The 18,382-nt window shown below is 42.3% G+C and overlaps 1 protein-coding gene across 6 annotated transcripts in view; it reads left to right on the plus strand.

Moving 5' to 3' along the window:
• LOC116447541 (WASH complex subunit 2-like) overlaps positions 1 to 15,969 on the plus strand; it is a 38,326-nt gene extending 22,357 nt beyond the window's left edge. For 3 of the 6 annotated variants that reach the window (XM_032116824.1, XM_032116825.1, XM_032116822.1), the window contains 9 exons: positions 143 to 331; positions 2,658 to 2,786; positions 2,997 to 3,095; positions 5,246 to 5,362; positions 6,949 to 7,011; positions 7,692 to 7,904; positions 9,637 to 10,239; positions 10,868 to 11,042; positions 15,486 to 15,969. In XM_032116824.1, the coding sequence (XP_031972715.1) occupies positions 143 to 331; positions 2,658 to 2,786; positions 2,997 to 3,095; positions 5,246 to 5,362; positions 6,949 to 7,011; positions 7,692 to 7,904; positions 9,637 to 10,239; positions 10,868 to 11,042; positions 15,486 to 15,622 (1,725 nt within the window). In that variant the 3' untranslated portion in view covers positions 15,623 to 15,969. The remainder of the gene's footprint in view (positions 1 to 142; positions 332 to 2,657; positions 2,787 to 2,996; positions 3,096 to 5,245; positions 5,363 to 6,948; positions 7,012 to 7,691; positions 7,905 to 9,636; positions 10,240 to 10,867; positions 11,043 to 15,485) is intronic. The other 3 variants (XM_032116821.1, XM_032116823.1, XM_032116826.1) reach the window with 3 other exon arrangements.
• The last annotated feature ends 2,413 nt before the right edge of the window (positions 15,970 to 18,382 follow it).

Raw genomic sequence — 18,382 nt, forward strand, 5'->3', positions numbered from 1 at the left:
GCTTGGGAAAAATGAGTTGAATACAGTTGCCTGGTTGGCAATGGACTCTGGCCACTGCTGGTATTTAACCCAAGAAAGCTTAGCAGGGTTTTTGGGCAAACCTGAAATAAATAACAGACTGATGTTACTTTTTTCTTCTTTGGTGGAGCCTTTTGCAGTAATATCTTCAGAGCCAGCTGGCAGTTCAGATCTGTTTGCAACATCACCACCAGCTCTGGAGAAAGATGTGAAGAGCCAAGCTAAGAAAGTTTTAAGCTTGTTTGAGGAGGAAGAAGAGGAGAGACTGGAAGATGATGATGGCATAAAAAATGCACAGAAAGATGTTGGTGCGGTGAGTGTAAGGAAGTTCTTGAACACTGGGAAATGGTATTTCTATCTTTGCTACTCTAGGCAAGGTTTTGTTTTTACCTTTCCCTTTCTTCATGTCATGCAGGCTAATGTTTCTCAATTTCTAACCTTCCAGATTCTTGAGGAGAAATTATTCCTGCTCTTCCTTGTGATCCTGAATCCCTTTGCAAATTTTCCTGTCCCACTAACTTGAAAGCATTTTGCTACATGCTAATACGAAAAGAAATTCTGTACAGATGTTTTGGTGCAGCTACTTGATTTTTGCTTTACAGAACTGACTCTTCAGTTACTCCTCAAGGTCAAAGATACTAGGAAGTAGAAGGATGTGGAGTTTTAAGGCTTGTGGTTTATCCCTTTATTTTTTTATATTGGTACAGTTTGCTTGCTGCATATATGCCTTCAGACTCAGATTCAGCAATAATTATCTTAATTCTGTGTTTACTTCTGTTTTTTATGTATGTGTGTTCATTTTTTAACAAGCTTCCAGCTACCATATTATTACTGTCTGGCTTTTCTGATATAGTGTATACCATCAAGAGGTGGTCTTGGAATTTTCAGCAGCAATATCCTTGAATCCATGGCAATGTTCTTGTTTCTACTTGATGCAAATGTACCAAAATTTTTTCTGTAAGTTTGAGGTAGTGTCAAAAGGTACATACTATATACTACAGTGTACCACAAGGTTTTGTCATCTTAGTGTGACCATGTAAAGTAAGCTGCCAATCCTAAAGGCTATGTACACTTTATTCAGAAGCCCTAGGAACTGAATGAAATAGATGACTGTGGGAGAAAAATCATTGTTTAGAGCAGCTTCTGAGTTAAAATGGATTGTTAGCTTGGGCCCTTGTTTACTACTTGTGAATGAATACTGCATTTGGTTTTTTGTGGTGAGCACGCTGGGAGATAAATGAAAGAAGCCACATCTGTCCTTTGAATTTGAAAGATAGAAATTCATTCAAACCTTTCCTTCAAAGCTATCATCTGTCAGCATATAGTAGTCACAAAGTGATTAAGGTGCTGAAATGCAAAAATCAGAATGGTAATTTATGAACTTAACATTTTTTTGATAGGCAAGTCTAAAAGGTGCTACTACTTTTCTTGCTTATTTCAACTTAATATGTGTTTTGTGTGTGGATAATTCTAGATGTGCATTAGGTTTTCATGTATCTGGGCATAAACAGCAGTTCTAGTGCTCTAAAAATGTGACCTGGCTTTTGATACAAAATTAAAGCTGGTGCACAAGAGGCTGAGAATGTAATAAAAAACCCACAGTAATAAAAATCATAAGAGAGGGTGTATGGATGAAAAATGGTGCCCTGGAAATTAAACTTAGGCTGCCCTATGGGGTTCCTGGAGACTTGGATAGGAATGGGGCGAATCAGGCTTTATTCTTATGATGATGACTCTTGCTGCCTGGATTTTGTGTCTGGTGTCATGATACTGGACATTCAGTCATGCTCTGAAGAGGCATCCTTGCATTTGAGTTGTTTCAGGAGACAGATGGGTGATGGAACATATAGGTATGGGCCTTCACCTGGACATTTGAGTGGGGCCTTGGCCTTTGAAAGCCAGACCTGGGTGCCTACAATGACCACAATCATTAAAAGGCATTGGTTTTGGTGTTCAAGAAGCTGATACTTGTTACTTTGCCAGGTAGTGGAGGGTTTATAGGTGATACATGTAACTTCAATCTTCCCCAGACCAGCAAATTTGAAAGTACAAGTTCTTTCCAAAGGCAGTATGTCCTGTTCTTCCTTGTGGGTGTGTGTTTGCTTTCACAGGAGAAGAACAAGGAGTCTAGCAACAATAATAGCTTTAAAGGCCTTATGTTAAAAAAAAAATTATTCTATTTTTTTTTCTTCTTTGAAAAGGATAGCTTAGGAAGCTAACTAAGAGAGTCTCTTCCTTTTCCTAATATGTCCTGCATCCTTAGCTGAAATTTTTAAGGCATAGAAGTCTTACTTTTTTAATATAAACCTTACTGTACAGTCACAACATACTGAAAACTTTTTTTTTCCCCTTTGAAGGAAGCTTCACAGGTAAATAGTAGCAGCTGGATCTTAGATCAGCAGACATATATATTGTGGTGAATGTCTTATTAAATTGAACTGTAAATACAAATACTTACATTGTAAGTTTTGCAAATTTTGTCAAAATAAAACATAACCAGCAGTTAAAGTTATATTTTTGTTACCACTACAGAGCTGTAGTGTAGCCTTAGGGGAATTGTAACCTGCCTTATCATGAGGCAAATAACCTCCTTATAGAGGGAGTTCCTCATTGTGTGGACCTTTCTCCTCTCCTTCCAGGCTTCTGAGAAAAGTACTCGGCCCAAAAGCACTGGGGTCTTTCAAGACGAAGAGCTCCTCTTCAGTCACAAACTTCAGAAAGACAATGATCCAGATGTCGACCTCTTTGCCAGCCCCAAGAAGTCAATGGTGAGTTCAAAGCTCTTCTCTGAACCTGCTAGTTAAAAACAGTCTTTGAAGTGTTCAGCCTACTGGTATTCCTTGTTTGGACATAGCTTAGAAGTCACTGATTTCCAGGAAGGGCCAAATGCTAATGTCAGATATATTCTGGCATCATGGGCTGAAGGAGATGTGCTTTGGATCTGTGATACATCTTATCTTTATCTTTTGTTTCTTTAGTCTGCAAACCGTATCCTGAAGCCACCACCTGGAGGAGGGCTTTTTGGGGATGATGATGATGAGGATGATCTCTTCAGTACTGCTAAAACAAACATTCCGGTACCTGTTTCTCTACTGTAAATGGCGTATATAAAAGCAATTGGAAAGAAGCGTATGGAAGGGATTTTCTCCATTTGTATACCCACAAGAAATTAAGTGACTTTTCAAACCTTTTTGAGACAACAGAAATGGTCATTGTGACCCTGAAGACATAGGAAACAAACAGACACATTGGGTCTCCCAAAGTTGGGATGAGAGAATTGGATTGTATTTATTTTTGTGTACCGCTGGGACTGGCTTAGGTGTAAGAGGACGCACCTGAGCAGAAGTCAGAGTAGTAGAGTTTTTGTTTAATTGCTTAACTTGAAAATATGACTTCCCTGTGCTTCATTCATGACTGATGAGCATTGCTCTATGAGTTGTGTAATTCAAGTTTCTGCAGCTTGGTTTGATCTGAGGTAATGATGCAGTATTAAAATCCTCATGGTCACCTGATTGCTTTCACAGGGCAAGTAGCTGCAGTAATGAACTACACTGTGTTACAGGTGATCTGAGGTCAAAGTCCTAACATGCATTCTAAACTGCTATTCTTAAATGTAGGTAGCTTAATTAAATTGAAACTAACTTCTACTTTAATCTATATTCATGTCTATAGCTGGAAGTTAGGCTAGAAAACTGTCAATAGTTCCTGGAAACAGTTTCTTTGAGGACTGTGGACAGGGTGGTCTTAAGTAATTAGTGCTTGGGAGCCTATATATGGAGCCTGGTTGCTTGAAAACATAAAAATAGCACTGTTCCTTAGCAAGCTTTGTGCCTTTATTTTCCCCACTGTTTTGTTGATGAGGCAATATGCATGCATTTGAAAGTTTATTGAAACTCTCATTATTAATTGTTAGCATAAACAGCAAAGGTTGAGGTAGACTAAAGGAATGGAGGAATGGAAGGCCTTTGCCTTGCAGAGCCAAAAGCCAATGCCTGTTGTTATAGTGAGTTGACCTTGCCTGGATACCAGATACCCACCGAAGCCCCCCTCTCACTCCCCTCTGCAGCTGGACAGGAGAGAGAAAATATAACCAAGTTCTGTGTTATATAAATGAGTTTAAGGACTGGGAGAGATCACTCACCAAATACTGTCACGGGCAAAACAGACTTGAATTAGAGATATTAACTGAATTTATTTCTAGCAAAATCAGAGCAGAATAATGAGAAGTAAAGTAAGACCTTAAAAACACCTTCTCCCCCATCACTGTCTCCTTCCCAGCTCCACCTTCTCCCTCCAGTGGTGCAGGGAGATGGGAAAAGAGGGTTGCAGTCAGTTCATCACACCTTGTTTCTGCCACTGCTCAGGGAGGGGGGTCCTTCCCACCAGGCACAGTTCTCCATGAACTTCCCCAACCTAAGTCCATCCCAGTTCTCTAGAAGCTGCTGCAATGTGGGTCACTATTCCATGAGGTGCAGCCCTTCAGGCATGGCCTGTGATAACATGGGTCCCCCACAGGGTCACAAGTCCTACCAGGAAATCTGCCCCAGTGGGAGCTCCTCTCCCACAGTTCTGCAGGTCCCTGCCAGGACCCAGGCCTCCCACGGGTTCACAGCCTTCTCTCAGGTATCCACCTACTCTGGCCTGGGTCTCCTCCACAGACTGTGAGTGGATCTCTGTACCCCCGTGGGTCTCCATGGGCTGCAGGGGCACAGCTGCCTCACCATGGTCTGTACCACAAGCTGCAGGGGAATCTCAGCTCCGGTGCTTGGAGTGTCTCGTCTCCCTCCTTCTCCACTGACCTTGGTGTCTGCTGTTCCTCTCATGTGTTCTCACTCCACCCTTTTCTGGCTGCAATTACATCTGTGCAATAACTTTTCCTTTTTTTTTTTTTCTTAAATACATTATAACAGAGGGGTTACCGCTGTTCCTGATTGGCTCTGCCTTGGCCAGCGGCACATCCATCTTTGGTTGGCACTGCTAGACATGGAGAAAGCTTCTACCAGTTTCTCACAAAAGCCACCCCTGTAGCCCCACCACCACCACTACCAAAACCTGGCCATGCAAACCAAATACAACTATGCACAGCAGAATCAAAATAGGTGGCTAGTTTTCTGTTCAGTTAAAAGCAAGATTTTAAAAATTTTTGCTCGTGTTCTTTTGGGGGTTTTTTTGTATCTGCACACCATGCTTTTTACATTGTGTTGACTTGTGCCCATAATGCTTTCAGAAAATGGCTGAGAAGAAAACTCTTCAGACCAGTGTTGGCCCTTCCTCAGTGAGCAGTAACCTAGAAAATGTTTTAAGTGCTAAGCAAGACGAAACTCTGAAGGCAGCAACTACGGAGGCAAGTACTTAAATCTTGTGCCTTGAACAGCATCCAAAGAAAAAGATGTATCATCCTGTTTTAAGTAAGTGTCTTGGAAAGATGAAAACTAATGCCTGGATTCACTGGCTGTCAGGTGGCAATGTGTGGCCAAACTTCTCTGCTTATCAGCAGGTGCACACTTACTAGCAAGCTTAAATGTTATTGATGCAGTGTTTTATTCATTGTACACACACTTAAAAAAGTGAAGTGGCAGTGAAGAGCTACATCTTAGGTCCAACTGGACTGAAAATTAGTTGTTTCTTCTTCTCTGAAGTGCCAGTCTGTTGAGGTGAATGTGATCTTTAAAAGTAGCCTTTCTCAGAAAGGAGATCAGGGCATGCAGCACAACTCTGCGTCAGTTGAGACTCTTATCTTGGGAGACTTTATGGTGAGCAAACAAGGCTCCTGTCCTTAATCTTGTAGAATCAAGGGTCTCTGGGAGAGGTGATCTGGATCTGAGTTCTGGCCTGTGCCTCACCAGAACTGCTTGATAGATTTTCATGTGTAGATTAGCTTTTTGTTGTAGGAAGTGGGAGTTGTTTTTTCTCCCCTGAGCTGACGAGCACAGAGCAAGTCTGTAGGGCTAGTAATTAGCATGTCTTCCCTTATTGTAAAGTTTTCCTTGAAGCGTAGAACCAGCCTCATCTTCCTAGTTTTTGTAGCTACTGACAGCTATAGGTATAGGAATGATTTCAGCCTGTCTGAGGTTCAGCTGAACAACACATGCAATTAAGTGGAGAACAATCTCCTCAGATTCTAGGATTCCTATGTCATGCTATCAAGCCCTTCAAACTAGTGTCCCAACCCTTGCAAACCTTCAGTTACTTCAACCTAGCTGAAGGAACTCTGACTGCCCAGTCATACCAACAGCAGTATTACCTAGCTTACAGAACCATGCAGACTACAAACTTCTGGAGAGCAAGCCCTGGGAAGAGCACCTTAGCTCATCTGATCCATTCCTTGAGTCCTAGAATTGACAGCCCAAACAGCTGCTCTTGCTCTTATAGCCTAGTCCTCTTTCTAGCACTACTGGCCTGCTTTTTTTAGAGGAACACTCACTTCTCTGAAGCTGTTTTCCTTGAAGTCTGAGTGGAACAATTTTGAAGCTCTCTTGGCTTCCATGTGGGCTTCATTGAAGTCTGTACTCCTGTTACAGCCAGTCACAAAGAGAAAAGTTAGTTAGATCATTGCCTGGCAGTATGGCTTCAGAGGATTTTAGGGGATGGAATAAGCAAGGAGAGAGAAGGTAGTGGTCCTGGTTTGATTTGGCTAGTGGCAGTGACCTGGAGAAGATGGATGTTCCTCAAGGTATCATGGCAAAGTATAATATTGGGTAGAAGGAAGGGTGAATGAAATGTGGTAATAATGATGGTGCTGTGGCGTGTGGGAAACTGAAACTGAAAACTGAGTGACTATAGCTCTAGGGTAGAAAGTGATGATAACAAAGTATCTTCAAAAGAAATTGGCAAGCAATTAGCTGCTTTCTAAAGATGTATTAAAATGAAAACTATGGTCTGGTTGATAACAACATGTCAACTTGTTTAATCCAATGTAATTTTGTGCAGAAATCTACAGGTCCTGTTCCCATTAAAACCAAAGAGCCTTCATCTCGGATTGGAAAGCTACAAGTAATTAAATTTACTGGCACTTTAACTTTCAAAAAAAAAAAGAAAATCTTCCTTGCCTCACTGATGACTTTCCCTGAAACAAATCTTATTGCTTCCTTACCTTAATCCTGCAATTTTTTTTTTTTTTTCAGATGGCATATTTTGGATTGCTTTTTCTGCCTTGCATGTTTAGTATTATTTCCTCCTTCTGTTTCAGTCCTGACTCTAAGCAGCACTATTTACTCATATTTGGAGGGCAGAGGGTGGGCTCCTCTTTGAACTGCTATTGTTCTTAGCACTATTAAGTATGTTTAGAGACTCTTAGGGGAGACTATCATTATGTCCCTTTTCTGACACGAAATGACTAATAATTGTCTGTATAACAGTACCATTCAAAGTCAGAGCCATTGTGTCCTCAGAAAGAATATTGAGCTCCATAGGTGTTTGGTCTGGCATAACCTGACCAAGCTGTTCCTGAAACTCTTAAACAGAATAATAGTATTGACTACTCCACAGTTTTAGTGAGAGCATTTGGGAGACACAGAAGTTCTTAGGTCTGAGAAAAGCCAGGCACTTTAGAAGTAGAACTTGAATACCCAGATATACTAGTTCTTGCTGCTTCTCTGGAACCATGCTTGCTCTGGAGCAGTAGTAATGTGATCTCTTTTTGTGTATATGTTTTTGTTGTCTCTGTTTTGTAGGCTAACTTAGCTATTAACCCTTCAGCCTTACTACCTGGTGCAATGCCGAAGGTCTCCAATGTCAAGTCCCCCTTACCAGTGCTGGACACTCCATTACATGAGCCCAAGGATGTACAGAACAGCGAAGCCGCCTCTGCTGCAGGAAGCAATGAAGAACTCGGTGTAAGCTTTGATCAGCCCATGCAAGCAGACACCTTGCACAGCGCCAATAAGGTAACCTTGGCATTTAGGACGAGAGGAAGGGGGATTAAAAACACAGTCTGTCCTCGTGCAGGAGTTTGTTTTGGTATGCTAACAGTGTGGTTTATCTGAACCTAAATGGGAGTGTGAAAATCTAATCCCCTCTCACTTCTGTGGATCACTGAAGAGAAAGTTTAGCTTAGCACCTATACTTAGCTCTGTAAGGGGCTTATGCATATACCTGGTGCCTTTTTAAAGTACATGTGCACCTTTTCCAAATACTGGATTTCCCTGCTCATTGAAGGTATGTTAGCGCATAATATCTTGTCCTATCCCAGGAGACACCAACCTAAAAAAATATTTAAAAGACATCTTGCTAGGCTAACTATAAAATAGGTTACAGGCAGCTGCTTTGGCAAGCTATCCAGAACACATCACTGCTGTAGGTTGATCTTTACCTCCTCTGTGGATAAAAACTCTCAATTCTTTTTCAAAGAAAACTTCTGTTTTCACACAAAGCAAAACAAAAAGAAGTGTTACAGCTTTTGACACGGCAGATCTCTGCCTCCTGACTCACTTGTTTCTCACTCACACTTTTTACTCTATGGACTGCAAAAGGTATATTCTAATTAAAGACTTAGTGGTTCTTTAAAAAAATGCAAGTGTCAACCATGTAGTTAAGATTTCATCTAAGGTGCTTATGATTTTATAAGTCTGTGGGGTTTCCTGAGAGCAGCAATTTGAGTAAGATAACTTAAAATCTTAACTTTGATTCTTTTTTCTGTTAACGCTGATGAGGCTGTTCATTACTAGATGAGCAGCAGAGGTGACTTGGGAAGATGCAGCAGCCGTCACCACAACGGCTGACATGACCACTTAGTGACAAATGGGTTTGAAGCTTGTTCATCAGCCTGGTGCATTACCATGTAGGCATGGTTGTTTCCAACAGCAGCGTGTTCCAACAGACAAAGCTCTCTGTTGTGATACTTTTAAAGAGATAGGCTTGCAAAGAATAGAGTGCCTGTAGCTGCATAATTTTAACCTCGAATGTTCATTTTAGTGTAGTGATGATGCATGTTTCTTTACAGAAGTAAGCTGAGAAGAAGCATCTTGGTAACTATATGGTGAATGCTTTTTGTGGCTCAGGTTAGATGTTGTAATTTTGGCAAAGCATTGCTTCTTCAGCCTTTCAAGTTTGAGTGTAAATATATCCAGTTAAATGCACTTTTTTCCAAAGGCTGGAACAAAGTAACCTGCCCAGCATTCTGCCCGCCCTTTCAAAGAACAGTGCATGGAGCAATTAGCAAAAGGGAAGAAGAGGTTGTAGTGATCCATTTCCTACCCATGTAAATACTCCTGTCCATGTGGGATAGGGGAGAGGCTATAATGGAAACTTGCAGGGGGCTTCCTTAAAAGCAGCAATTAACTGCAGTAGGCTATGCATAAAATGAAGTTGCATGGAAAATATAATTAGTCATGGCTTGAACTGCAGTATAAAAGCCCCTAGATTAGCAAGGAAATAGGCTGACTAAGGTATTACCTAAAGCCAAGGGGCTAGAGTGGCTTGCTGACCTGTTGTGACTCTACTTGCGAGTGCTGTTGCTTTTGTACACCAGTTCCACTGCTGTGGAATGACTTAAGGGCAGAAGATCAAAAGTCTTGGGTTATATTTCTGAACCTTTCTCCAAACTGCTCCAAGCTTGAATGTCCTGTGGGGCTTTTTCCATATGTATGATCCTGCTTTGCTTTTCCTCCTTCCTTGCAGACCAGGATCAAGGTTCCACGAAAGCGCAGACCCCCTAGCAGAATGGCGCGCCGTCTGGCTGCCCTAGAGGCTGAAGGGCGTGAGGAGGTGGACACTACTAAAGAGGCACAATTTTCTCTACCAAAACAGACGTCAGCAGTAGTGAACATAAAGGAGCCTCTTGCTACTGAAGCAGAGTCCAAGGAAAATGGCTTTCTCTCTAGCTTGTCACTACCAGCTCACAGCAGTGTTTTGTCTGCTGGGACAAACAAACTCCTTCCTCCAGAATCCACAGAAAATAGGGATGATCTGTTTGAATCTGAAGACCTTTTTGCAAGCAGCTCAACATCCAGACCAGCTGCACAATCAAAGTTGAAGGAGGGAATGCCAGACAATGTGGCTAACAAACCCATCAAGGGCAGGGAGAAAAAGCCTGATCTGGGTGATCAGGACAGCAGTGATCTCTTCCAGCCTGTACAACAAAAATCTTCAACAAAAAGCAACCCTATGCCTTTTTTGGAGGAAGAGGAAGATTCTCTCTTCACCTCTCAGAAAACTGGAAAAAAGGAGGTAAAATCTGCTGTCCACCAAGCAGTTGACCCTACTGTCCAAGATATCTTTGAGGTAATGTCTGAGCCTGCCATGTTGATTTTTTTCTTCCACACGGCCATATGCAGACCCCTCTAACTTGGGTTTAATAGAGGCTGCTGAATAGGATGAGGTGTTCAGGATAGGGAATGAAGTAAACTCTCAGTCCTGCTCCACTGCTGGGATATGGAAACCCTTTCTTTGGTTGTTCAGCCCCTAATTAGCAGCAGTGGTTTAAAAGGTGGAGCCTTAACACAGAGCAGGCATGCACTGAATGTGCTGTGACAACATATCTTTTTCAGAATAATAAGGTATTTGGTTCTTGTCTGTTAACTGTCTGTTCAATTCCCAGCAGCCAAATAATACTTTCAAAAAGGAATAAAACTGGTGGGCTGGGCACTTGATACAGGCCTCTGTGTGCTGTACTTGACCTGTGTACAATCCACTACTAAGACACTTCTGCCAAGTCTCCCATGAGGAAAAGGGTCTTGAACTTCTTGCCAGTTAGGTTGGCAAAGAGCTCTCAGATCACTGAGTTCAACCATTGACTGATAAGCTCAAGAAGCCCAAGTCTTCTAAACATCTCAGATGCTGTGTATGGATCATTTGACTATTTTTTTGAAGTGTGTTGTGGATTGATGAGATCTTTCTGTTTTTCTCCAAGGATGATATATTTGCTACTGAGGCAATTAAGCCAATGACCAAAGTTAAAGAGAAGATGCCAGAGACTAACCTGTTTGATGATAACATTGATATTTTTGCGGATCTAACTGTAAAACCAAAAGAAAAGAAGCCCAAGAAGAAGGTGGAACAAAAATCCATATTTGACGATGATATGGGTAAGTGTATGTGTAAGTAAAAAATCTTGCTACCAGTCTTGTAACGTTGTCCTGAATTGCATTCATCTAAGATGTTTTAGAATGCTCTGCTTTCTTTTACTTTTCAGCTGCTCCGAAATCTCTGGTCATCTTTGGATTTTAACCTTGTGTAGTGGTTTGGTCCAAAATACTCATTACTGTTTATCTGCTGTGAGATAAGAATTAGGAGAAATGCAAAACAGGCACCAAACTTGAAAGAATATAAAGAAGTTTATTAACAGACCTAAAAGAAGAAAAAAAAAATTATACCACCTTCAGAACTCTCCTCCTCCCCCCACCTTCCTCCCTTCTCCCACTGACAATGTGAAAAGACAACCCTTAAGATGTTCAGTCTGTTTACCACTTCCATAATAACCTTGTTCAGTCCATTTAGAAAGAGAAGTCTCTTCTTGCTCATGCTATGAAAACATTATCACAACGAGACAGCCGCCCACTTCCAAATATTGTTCAGTCCATTTAGGAAGAGGAGTCTCTCTGCCTGCGTGTGAGTCCTTTTCCCCGACTTGCAGCTTTTCCCGCAACTGCTTTCGAGGGTCCACTCTTGAAGTTTTTTGGGGTACAATTTTAAGGTTGAGCCGTTCAGAAACAAAAAACAGAGGCCCTTCTCCTTCCCTGGGAGCAAAGGGTCGTCTTCATCTTCATCTTTAGGACTATCTCTGGGAGCATCTCTAGGAACTGAGGTTTTCTCCTTTCCCGTTTGGAGCAAAAGTCCTCATCTGGTTCATCTCTCCCTGTCCAAACTTCTCATGAAATTACAGCTGCGTCAGCATCTGCCTATCTCAGCGCAGGTGCTTCTGCTCACGAGTTGAACACTCCACCCCCCATATCTTCATGAAATTACAACAGGATACTCTGATATATCATAGCTTCACAACAGAATTTCAGCTTTAAGCATCTCCTCTCTCTCTTCCCTCAGGTTTTCAGCTCTTCACAGCAATAAAAGGGTTACTCTCACCTCGGCCTTGCAGCTTTGCAGCTGGAATGTTGAATTTTTCTTATCGCAGTGGAGAGGGGGGAGAGCCGAGCCGCTCCGGCTGCCCACGGCAAGGCAGTGGGGGGGGGTTCCACGGCTGGAACAGGTCCATGGCTTCAGGATGGCCGTGGCCTGGCCCGGCCTGGCCCGAGCAGGGCCTGGCCGGGCCCACTGGGCCCTGCTCGGGCCCCGCAGCCACCTGTGCCAGCGCCGGAAACGAGAGAGAGCTTGGAGGGGGAGTTTGCCTATTCTTAAATGTGGATCACAGAGGTGATCACAACTTTAAGTGGCTTAGAGAATTGTCCATATTCAAACTGGCCAGCTGATAGGTTCTTTCAGTTCCCAGAGGAAACTGTAAGCACCCCTTAGCAAGGACGTCCCTTCCGGGACTATGCTTGCTAACCTATGACACCTTGGATGAGAACTTTCTAGATTTGTAGAACTAGCATGGCATTTAAGTAGTTTAGGAGAGTGTATAAAATTGTTCTGAGAAAAAGTTTAATTCCTGTAGGGAATTACTCTGAACAAGTTTCTAAGAGACTCATCTCACATTGTTATGGCTCTGAGACAGATTCTGTATTTAATTTGCACAGCTTTTTGTATTGTACTTTCAGATATGTCACTGATATGAACAAATTAGCATCTCTGCCCATCCCACCTTCACTACTGTGTTAACTACCTTGGAGCCCATAAGCTTTTGTTTACATTCATGTATGTACCCAGGACAATTTACAGATACTTCACCTGAAAGCAAAGGTTTGCCATATATAATTTGTTGAAAAAACAGCAAGTAGTAATGTGAAACGATGCAGAGCATGCTCCTTTCTTCTCCATCAGTGGAAATACTGAAAGTAATGTGATTCTCAGCTGTGCCTGTTCTCAGGCTCTTCATGTTCATAGCTCTTCTTTGAGATTGTATTTCTTTTCTTCTCTAGCTTTGGTTCTTGTCAAGTCTTCATTCCCTCTAACTTACTCAAATTGAACCTGACTTACTGCTGTTTTACTTGGACTGCTGCTAAACATTCTAGCCTGGTGGCTGAAGTCTGTAAATGTTCTAGAAATCTTGCTGGAGAATGAGCACCTTGAGGTTTCAAAATCTTCTTGATTGATGTAAAAAATAAGACTTAAAGGTTTTTTTAGGAAGGTATTTGAAATACATATTGGATGTCTTAAAAAAAATCTTATTTTAATAATTTATGTTTTTTCATCGATAGTAAATGAAAGAATTTGCCAGGCAGTTAACCCTTCCAAATATTCATCACAAAAATCTGGACTGAATGTTGAAAAAACAGTTGTAGAGTGCTACTTGAAAATAAGCCACAACAGAATCTGTTGTTTGCATTTCCACTTTTGACATTGACTGGTGCTAAAGCTTTGTGGTTGATGTCACATCTGATCTTGATTCCTGTTGCATCTAAAGCACCCGCATCTGATGGGCTTCATCTTTCTCTAGACTGGTGACTGTTCAGTGGTACAGCCATAGGTATGCAGCTTCTTAGAGTTCATGGAGCTCCAGAACACCCACAGGAGTGCAGGAAGATGCCTGAACATGAGGATGTCCAGCTGGCAGTAGAGTTGTGGAACTGGCACTTGCCTACCTTTCGCATTAAGGGTTGGCTTAAGTGATCATGGTAGCACTTTCACAGAGCATTATATTGTTGTCTTAGGAGAACCTTTGTGCTGCAAATGAAACAATAAATTTCAGCTGCAGTTGGAGGGGTGTGAAGGCTGTAGGCTGTTTTGTTTTGTCCTACCACACCTTCCAGTCACTAGAGTCCTCAGTCACCTTACAGTTGATGTCACCTCTGCCTATCTTCAAAATGGTGACTGAGCTTTCTTGTACTCTGACAAATACTGTTTTCCCTGGGCAAAATGTTTCTATTCTTTAAGCCTCTTTATAAAAAATGGAAATGAGACCTCTGCTGCTTATAGCACTCACTGTACTTCCCCTCTGCTGTAAAACTAATCCATGTGATAGCTTCTTGCTTTGGAGTGATGCCAGTAGGGGATTACTCTGTTTTGCTGCCTTTCTAAACTGCTCTTGTGCTGAAATGTGGTCCTGGATTATTCCTGTGTAATCCCTGTGATCAGCACAGTAGCAGACACATGCTGAATTTGAAGTAGTGAGAAGAGACAGGGAAACACATTGTGACAGACCACATTGTGCTTGGTCTCTGCTCAAGGTTAGGCTATGTGCTGAAGATTGAAATACTAGTTTTTATACTCTGGACTAGTAATTCACAGAATATTCTGAGCTGGAAGGGACCCACAAGGATCATCAAGCCCAACTCTTACATAAATGGCCCTTATGGGGATCAAAGCCACAGCCTTGGTGTTATTAGCACCATGCTGTGACCAGCTAGTCTCAGTGGCTATATATAAAACCTGTGTTTTCCTAATAGGGATTCAAGACCAGTTATGTTCTACTTACACTGGCCTGGTGAATCACTGGTGATCGTCATATCTAAGTCTTGTAATTTTTTTGGTTTTTACTCCAACTGCATAATCTGAGTATCCTAAATTTCTTAGTTTACAGTAAGAGATACACTGTTGTGTATGCTTAGAAAACCTCATGAAAACCCTGCAGCATATGCATGGTAGCAGCTTCATCTCTTTCCATGAGCACAGTCCTAAACATAAGCAGTTCTAGTCACAGCAGGAACTGCAGGACTGTGAGCTCTGCAGCTAACATAGGATATCTGTGTTGGATGATTAAATTTCTATGTATTGGTGTCCTCGGCCTTAATGGCTGTGTGATATTCTTCCACTTTGTGGTCCTAGTTATTCACATCAGAAATGCTTGTATTGAGGAAGATGGTGGGAAACTTTGATTCAAGACTGTAGACTAGACTTTTTGAATATTCATCAGGATGGTGGTTATAGCTGTCTGCTTCTTTGCATCTTAGCCATAGTCTGTTTTTATGTGGTTTATATTATGTTCTTATTGTGCTGTAGATTAGACTCATGGTTAGTGGATATCACCACAGTAGTCACTAGTAACTACCTTCTTTTCCTCTTCTGAGTTTTTTTTTTAGCAACAACCTCACAGCTCTTGGATCTCTCAGGTTCCTCAGACACTAATGTTCTAGATAAAAGGGATGTTATCTGGCACTTGCCTGATAGAATTTATTGTGGAGCTTTAATTTATTAGTACTTTTCAAATACTTATGAGAGCCTGAACTTGTTATAAAATACAAGTATTATGCTGTCTCCTGAGAAGAAAAAAAAAAAAAAATCTTAATCTGATTTACAGCTAATGGCTCCCACGTATGTCCTTACAAATGCATCCAGAATTGCAAGTAGCAGGAAAGCATTTTTATCACAGAATGTCCTTGGCAGTCACCGCTGTGTGATGGAGTCTCTCATGTACAATGTTGCTTCTGTTCAGTAGTCACTTCTCATTAAAATCTTTTTTTTGTTACCCTCTTTAGATGATATCTTCTCTAGCAGCCAAGTCAAGATACCCACTCCCAAAGCCAGATCTTCCCAAGCAGCCTCAGAAGCAAAATCTGAAAGCAAGATCCTGAGCACATTTGATGACCCGCTGAATGCCTTTGGAGGCCAGTAGACAAGGGGATGTGTTACAGAGAAGCAGCCTTCCTTAGCCCTGTCCAGTACTAATACTCTGGATTCTCTAATTCAGTAGAGCTGGAATGAGATGGACATGGATATTTAAATGAGATTACCCATCTAAAATGGTTAGTATTCTCTTGTGCTAGTCTAATTCTGCTAAATTATATATTTTTTAAAAAATACAGTAACCTCCTGCTATCATGTTTCAATGGCGCCAAGATGCATATAGCCTGTGCAATACCTGCAATGAAGTAATCTATTATATAAAGTATAGTTTGTTTTATTGAACAGATATATAGATAAAATAATTGATAAATAGTAAATGGAGTCTGTTAAACTTGATCTGTCTGCATGTCTTACTTTCCTCTTTACCTGTTGCTTAGACTGTCTGCATCATGACTTGAAAGCAACCTAAAACCACTACCCTGCCTTGTATGGGTCAGCTGCCACCTACTGAGCTAATGGGAGGGTAAGGCTGGGTTTAGTATCAGGTACAGCTTCTCTTATGGAATGAAGCAGTTAGGAAATCTCAGAGCAGGACTTGACACCAGCTAGAATGAGCTATTTCATATAGGCAGGTAATGCGGGCTATAAAATTAACAACAGTTAATACTTCTCTGCCAGGAAGAATGTTACAAATGAGCACCGAGTGCTCCATGAAGACAACAGAAACCTAGCAGTGTCTCCTGTTCAAGCTGTAGGCCATTAAATGAGATTTCACCTGCATGGAGTTGCCAGAGTTTTGCAGATAACACTTTTCACAAAACCCATCTGTACAGAGCACACTTGGTCACTTGCAGGCTAACAAGCCTACATCCATACTTTATGCAGAGACTCTTTTGTGCCTAAAGCTTGCTGTCTGCTTTCCCTTCTCATTCGTAACAGAGTGTAAGCTGTATACAGGAGGTTGCTGCTCTGGAATCCCTCTGTCAGATGTATTTGGTTTAACTTTGCTTCCTGTATTTTCTAGATTCCCTTCTGGAACAGATGCCATTAACCATACTTTATACCCAGTGGTAGATGCTTGCTCTCCTGTATGCATACAACCAGAGCAAATGCTTAAATGCAGGAGGATCAAATGTTTATTTTATTGTACAAGTGACTGCCTGCAATGCTGACTAGATTCACTGCCTTTATGATAGTGATGTACTACTTTATCTTGGACTCTTAAGACTGTTGTGCTGTGAATTTAAAGCATGTGCTCACAGGACTTCTTTGAGATCAATTCCCAATTGCACTGAAGTCCTCATTCTGAGATACCTGCTTCAGTGTCTTGTTTGTCAAGATGGATCAGGCACGGTAAATACTACAGCTGAAACATCTAGCACTAATGAGGGTAAAGCAGAAGGAAAGGTTGGAAGGGATAAAGGACAAACATGATGTATTGATTTGCGCCATAGGTGGGCCTGGCAATGATTCATGTTAAGTGGGGGGGGTAAGCTGGGAGTAGAAGCTTGAAAAAGAGTGCGGGGGCTATTTGCAAATGGGTGTCTACAGTGAAAGCACTTGAACTTTATTTATAGGCATTACGTCTGCTGCATATGCCTCATACATGATTTGGACTGCTTCTGTACTCCTTTCTTCTGTGCTTAGAAGGGCTTCAAAGATATGATGGAGGAAAGAAGAAAAAGATGGTGAATTCTTCTGTTTCTTCTCTGCATCTTTCTTCTTCACATTAATAACTTCTGTTAGCATTGCAAAGAGGGCTGTTCACAAGCTAATAACCCTGAGGGCCAAAAGCTCTTGAAGTAGAAGAAAAAAAAGCCTCCTGCCTTAGTGTTTCTTAAACTTTCATGTGAAAGCTCAGCAGAGAAAAGCTCTTCGTAGAAACTTGCACTATCATGTAGATCAGAACCTTTCCTCCCACCTGGTCTTTCTAAACTGCCATAGGGAGTCTCTGTGCCTTTCCCTGTGTCTCCACATATCAAAATGCACGTTCCTCAGTTTTAACAGACAGAGCCTGGTCCAGGCACTTCACTTCTGGGAGGGCTTGGTCTGAGTGGTGGCTTTTTAAACTGAGTTCTGGCTATAGAGTTTGGTTTTGGGTTGTGTTGGTTTTTTGGGGTTTTTTTTTGGAAATTCGATAAACCATGACTGCGTATTTCTGGGAAGGGCAGAGCTGAAGGCCCAATATTACAGCATCCAGAAGCTCTGACAGGTTCCCATACCTGCTACATGCTTCTGAAAAGCCACAGTTTTAACTGGGCCTGAAACCTCACAGCAAGTCAAGGTAGGTCTTGCATATTTTAAAACCTAAATGGAAAGTAAAGTGGTTAATGTAATTAGCACCTGCTAATAGGATAAGCTTGTTTTCTCTAGCCTGTGATCATCCAAGGGACCCGCTGCTTCTGGAGCCTGCGCTGGCCACCTCACGCTGAAAGGGGAGCACAGTCGAGCGCTGACCTTCAGTGAAGGGTGCCCGAGAGCAGTGCCTGGCCCCTGCCAGGGCCGGGAATGTTCTTGTCCTGGCTGGGAACAGCGGGGTGGCTGCACGCGCTAGGAGTCGGCGCGCCCCTGCCTCCTGGGCCCAGCGCTGCGCTCGGACACACCGGCAATGCCTGGGAGCCTGGCGGGCTGAGCGCAAAGTGTCCCTGCTGACTTTGCAGGCTCGCCCTGAGCAAAGGCCGGCGGTGGTAGGGCCGAGGCGAGCCGCCGGAGCCACCTTAGCCACCTTAGCCTTAATCCGCCCTGGCCGCCTCCCCGCACTCCGTGTCCCAGGAGGCAGCGCGGCCGCCGCCGCTGTCACGTGTCCACC

This window comes from Corvus moneduloides, chromosome 8 (assembly GCF_009650955.1).
Source record: "Corvus moneduloides isolate bCorMon1 chromosome 8, bCorMon1.pri, whole genome shotgun sequence".
Classification (NCBI taxonomy): Eukaryota; Metazoa; Chordata; class Aves; order Passeriformes; family Corvidae; genus Corvus; species Corvus moneduloides.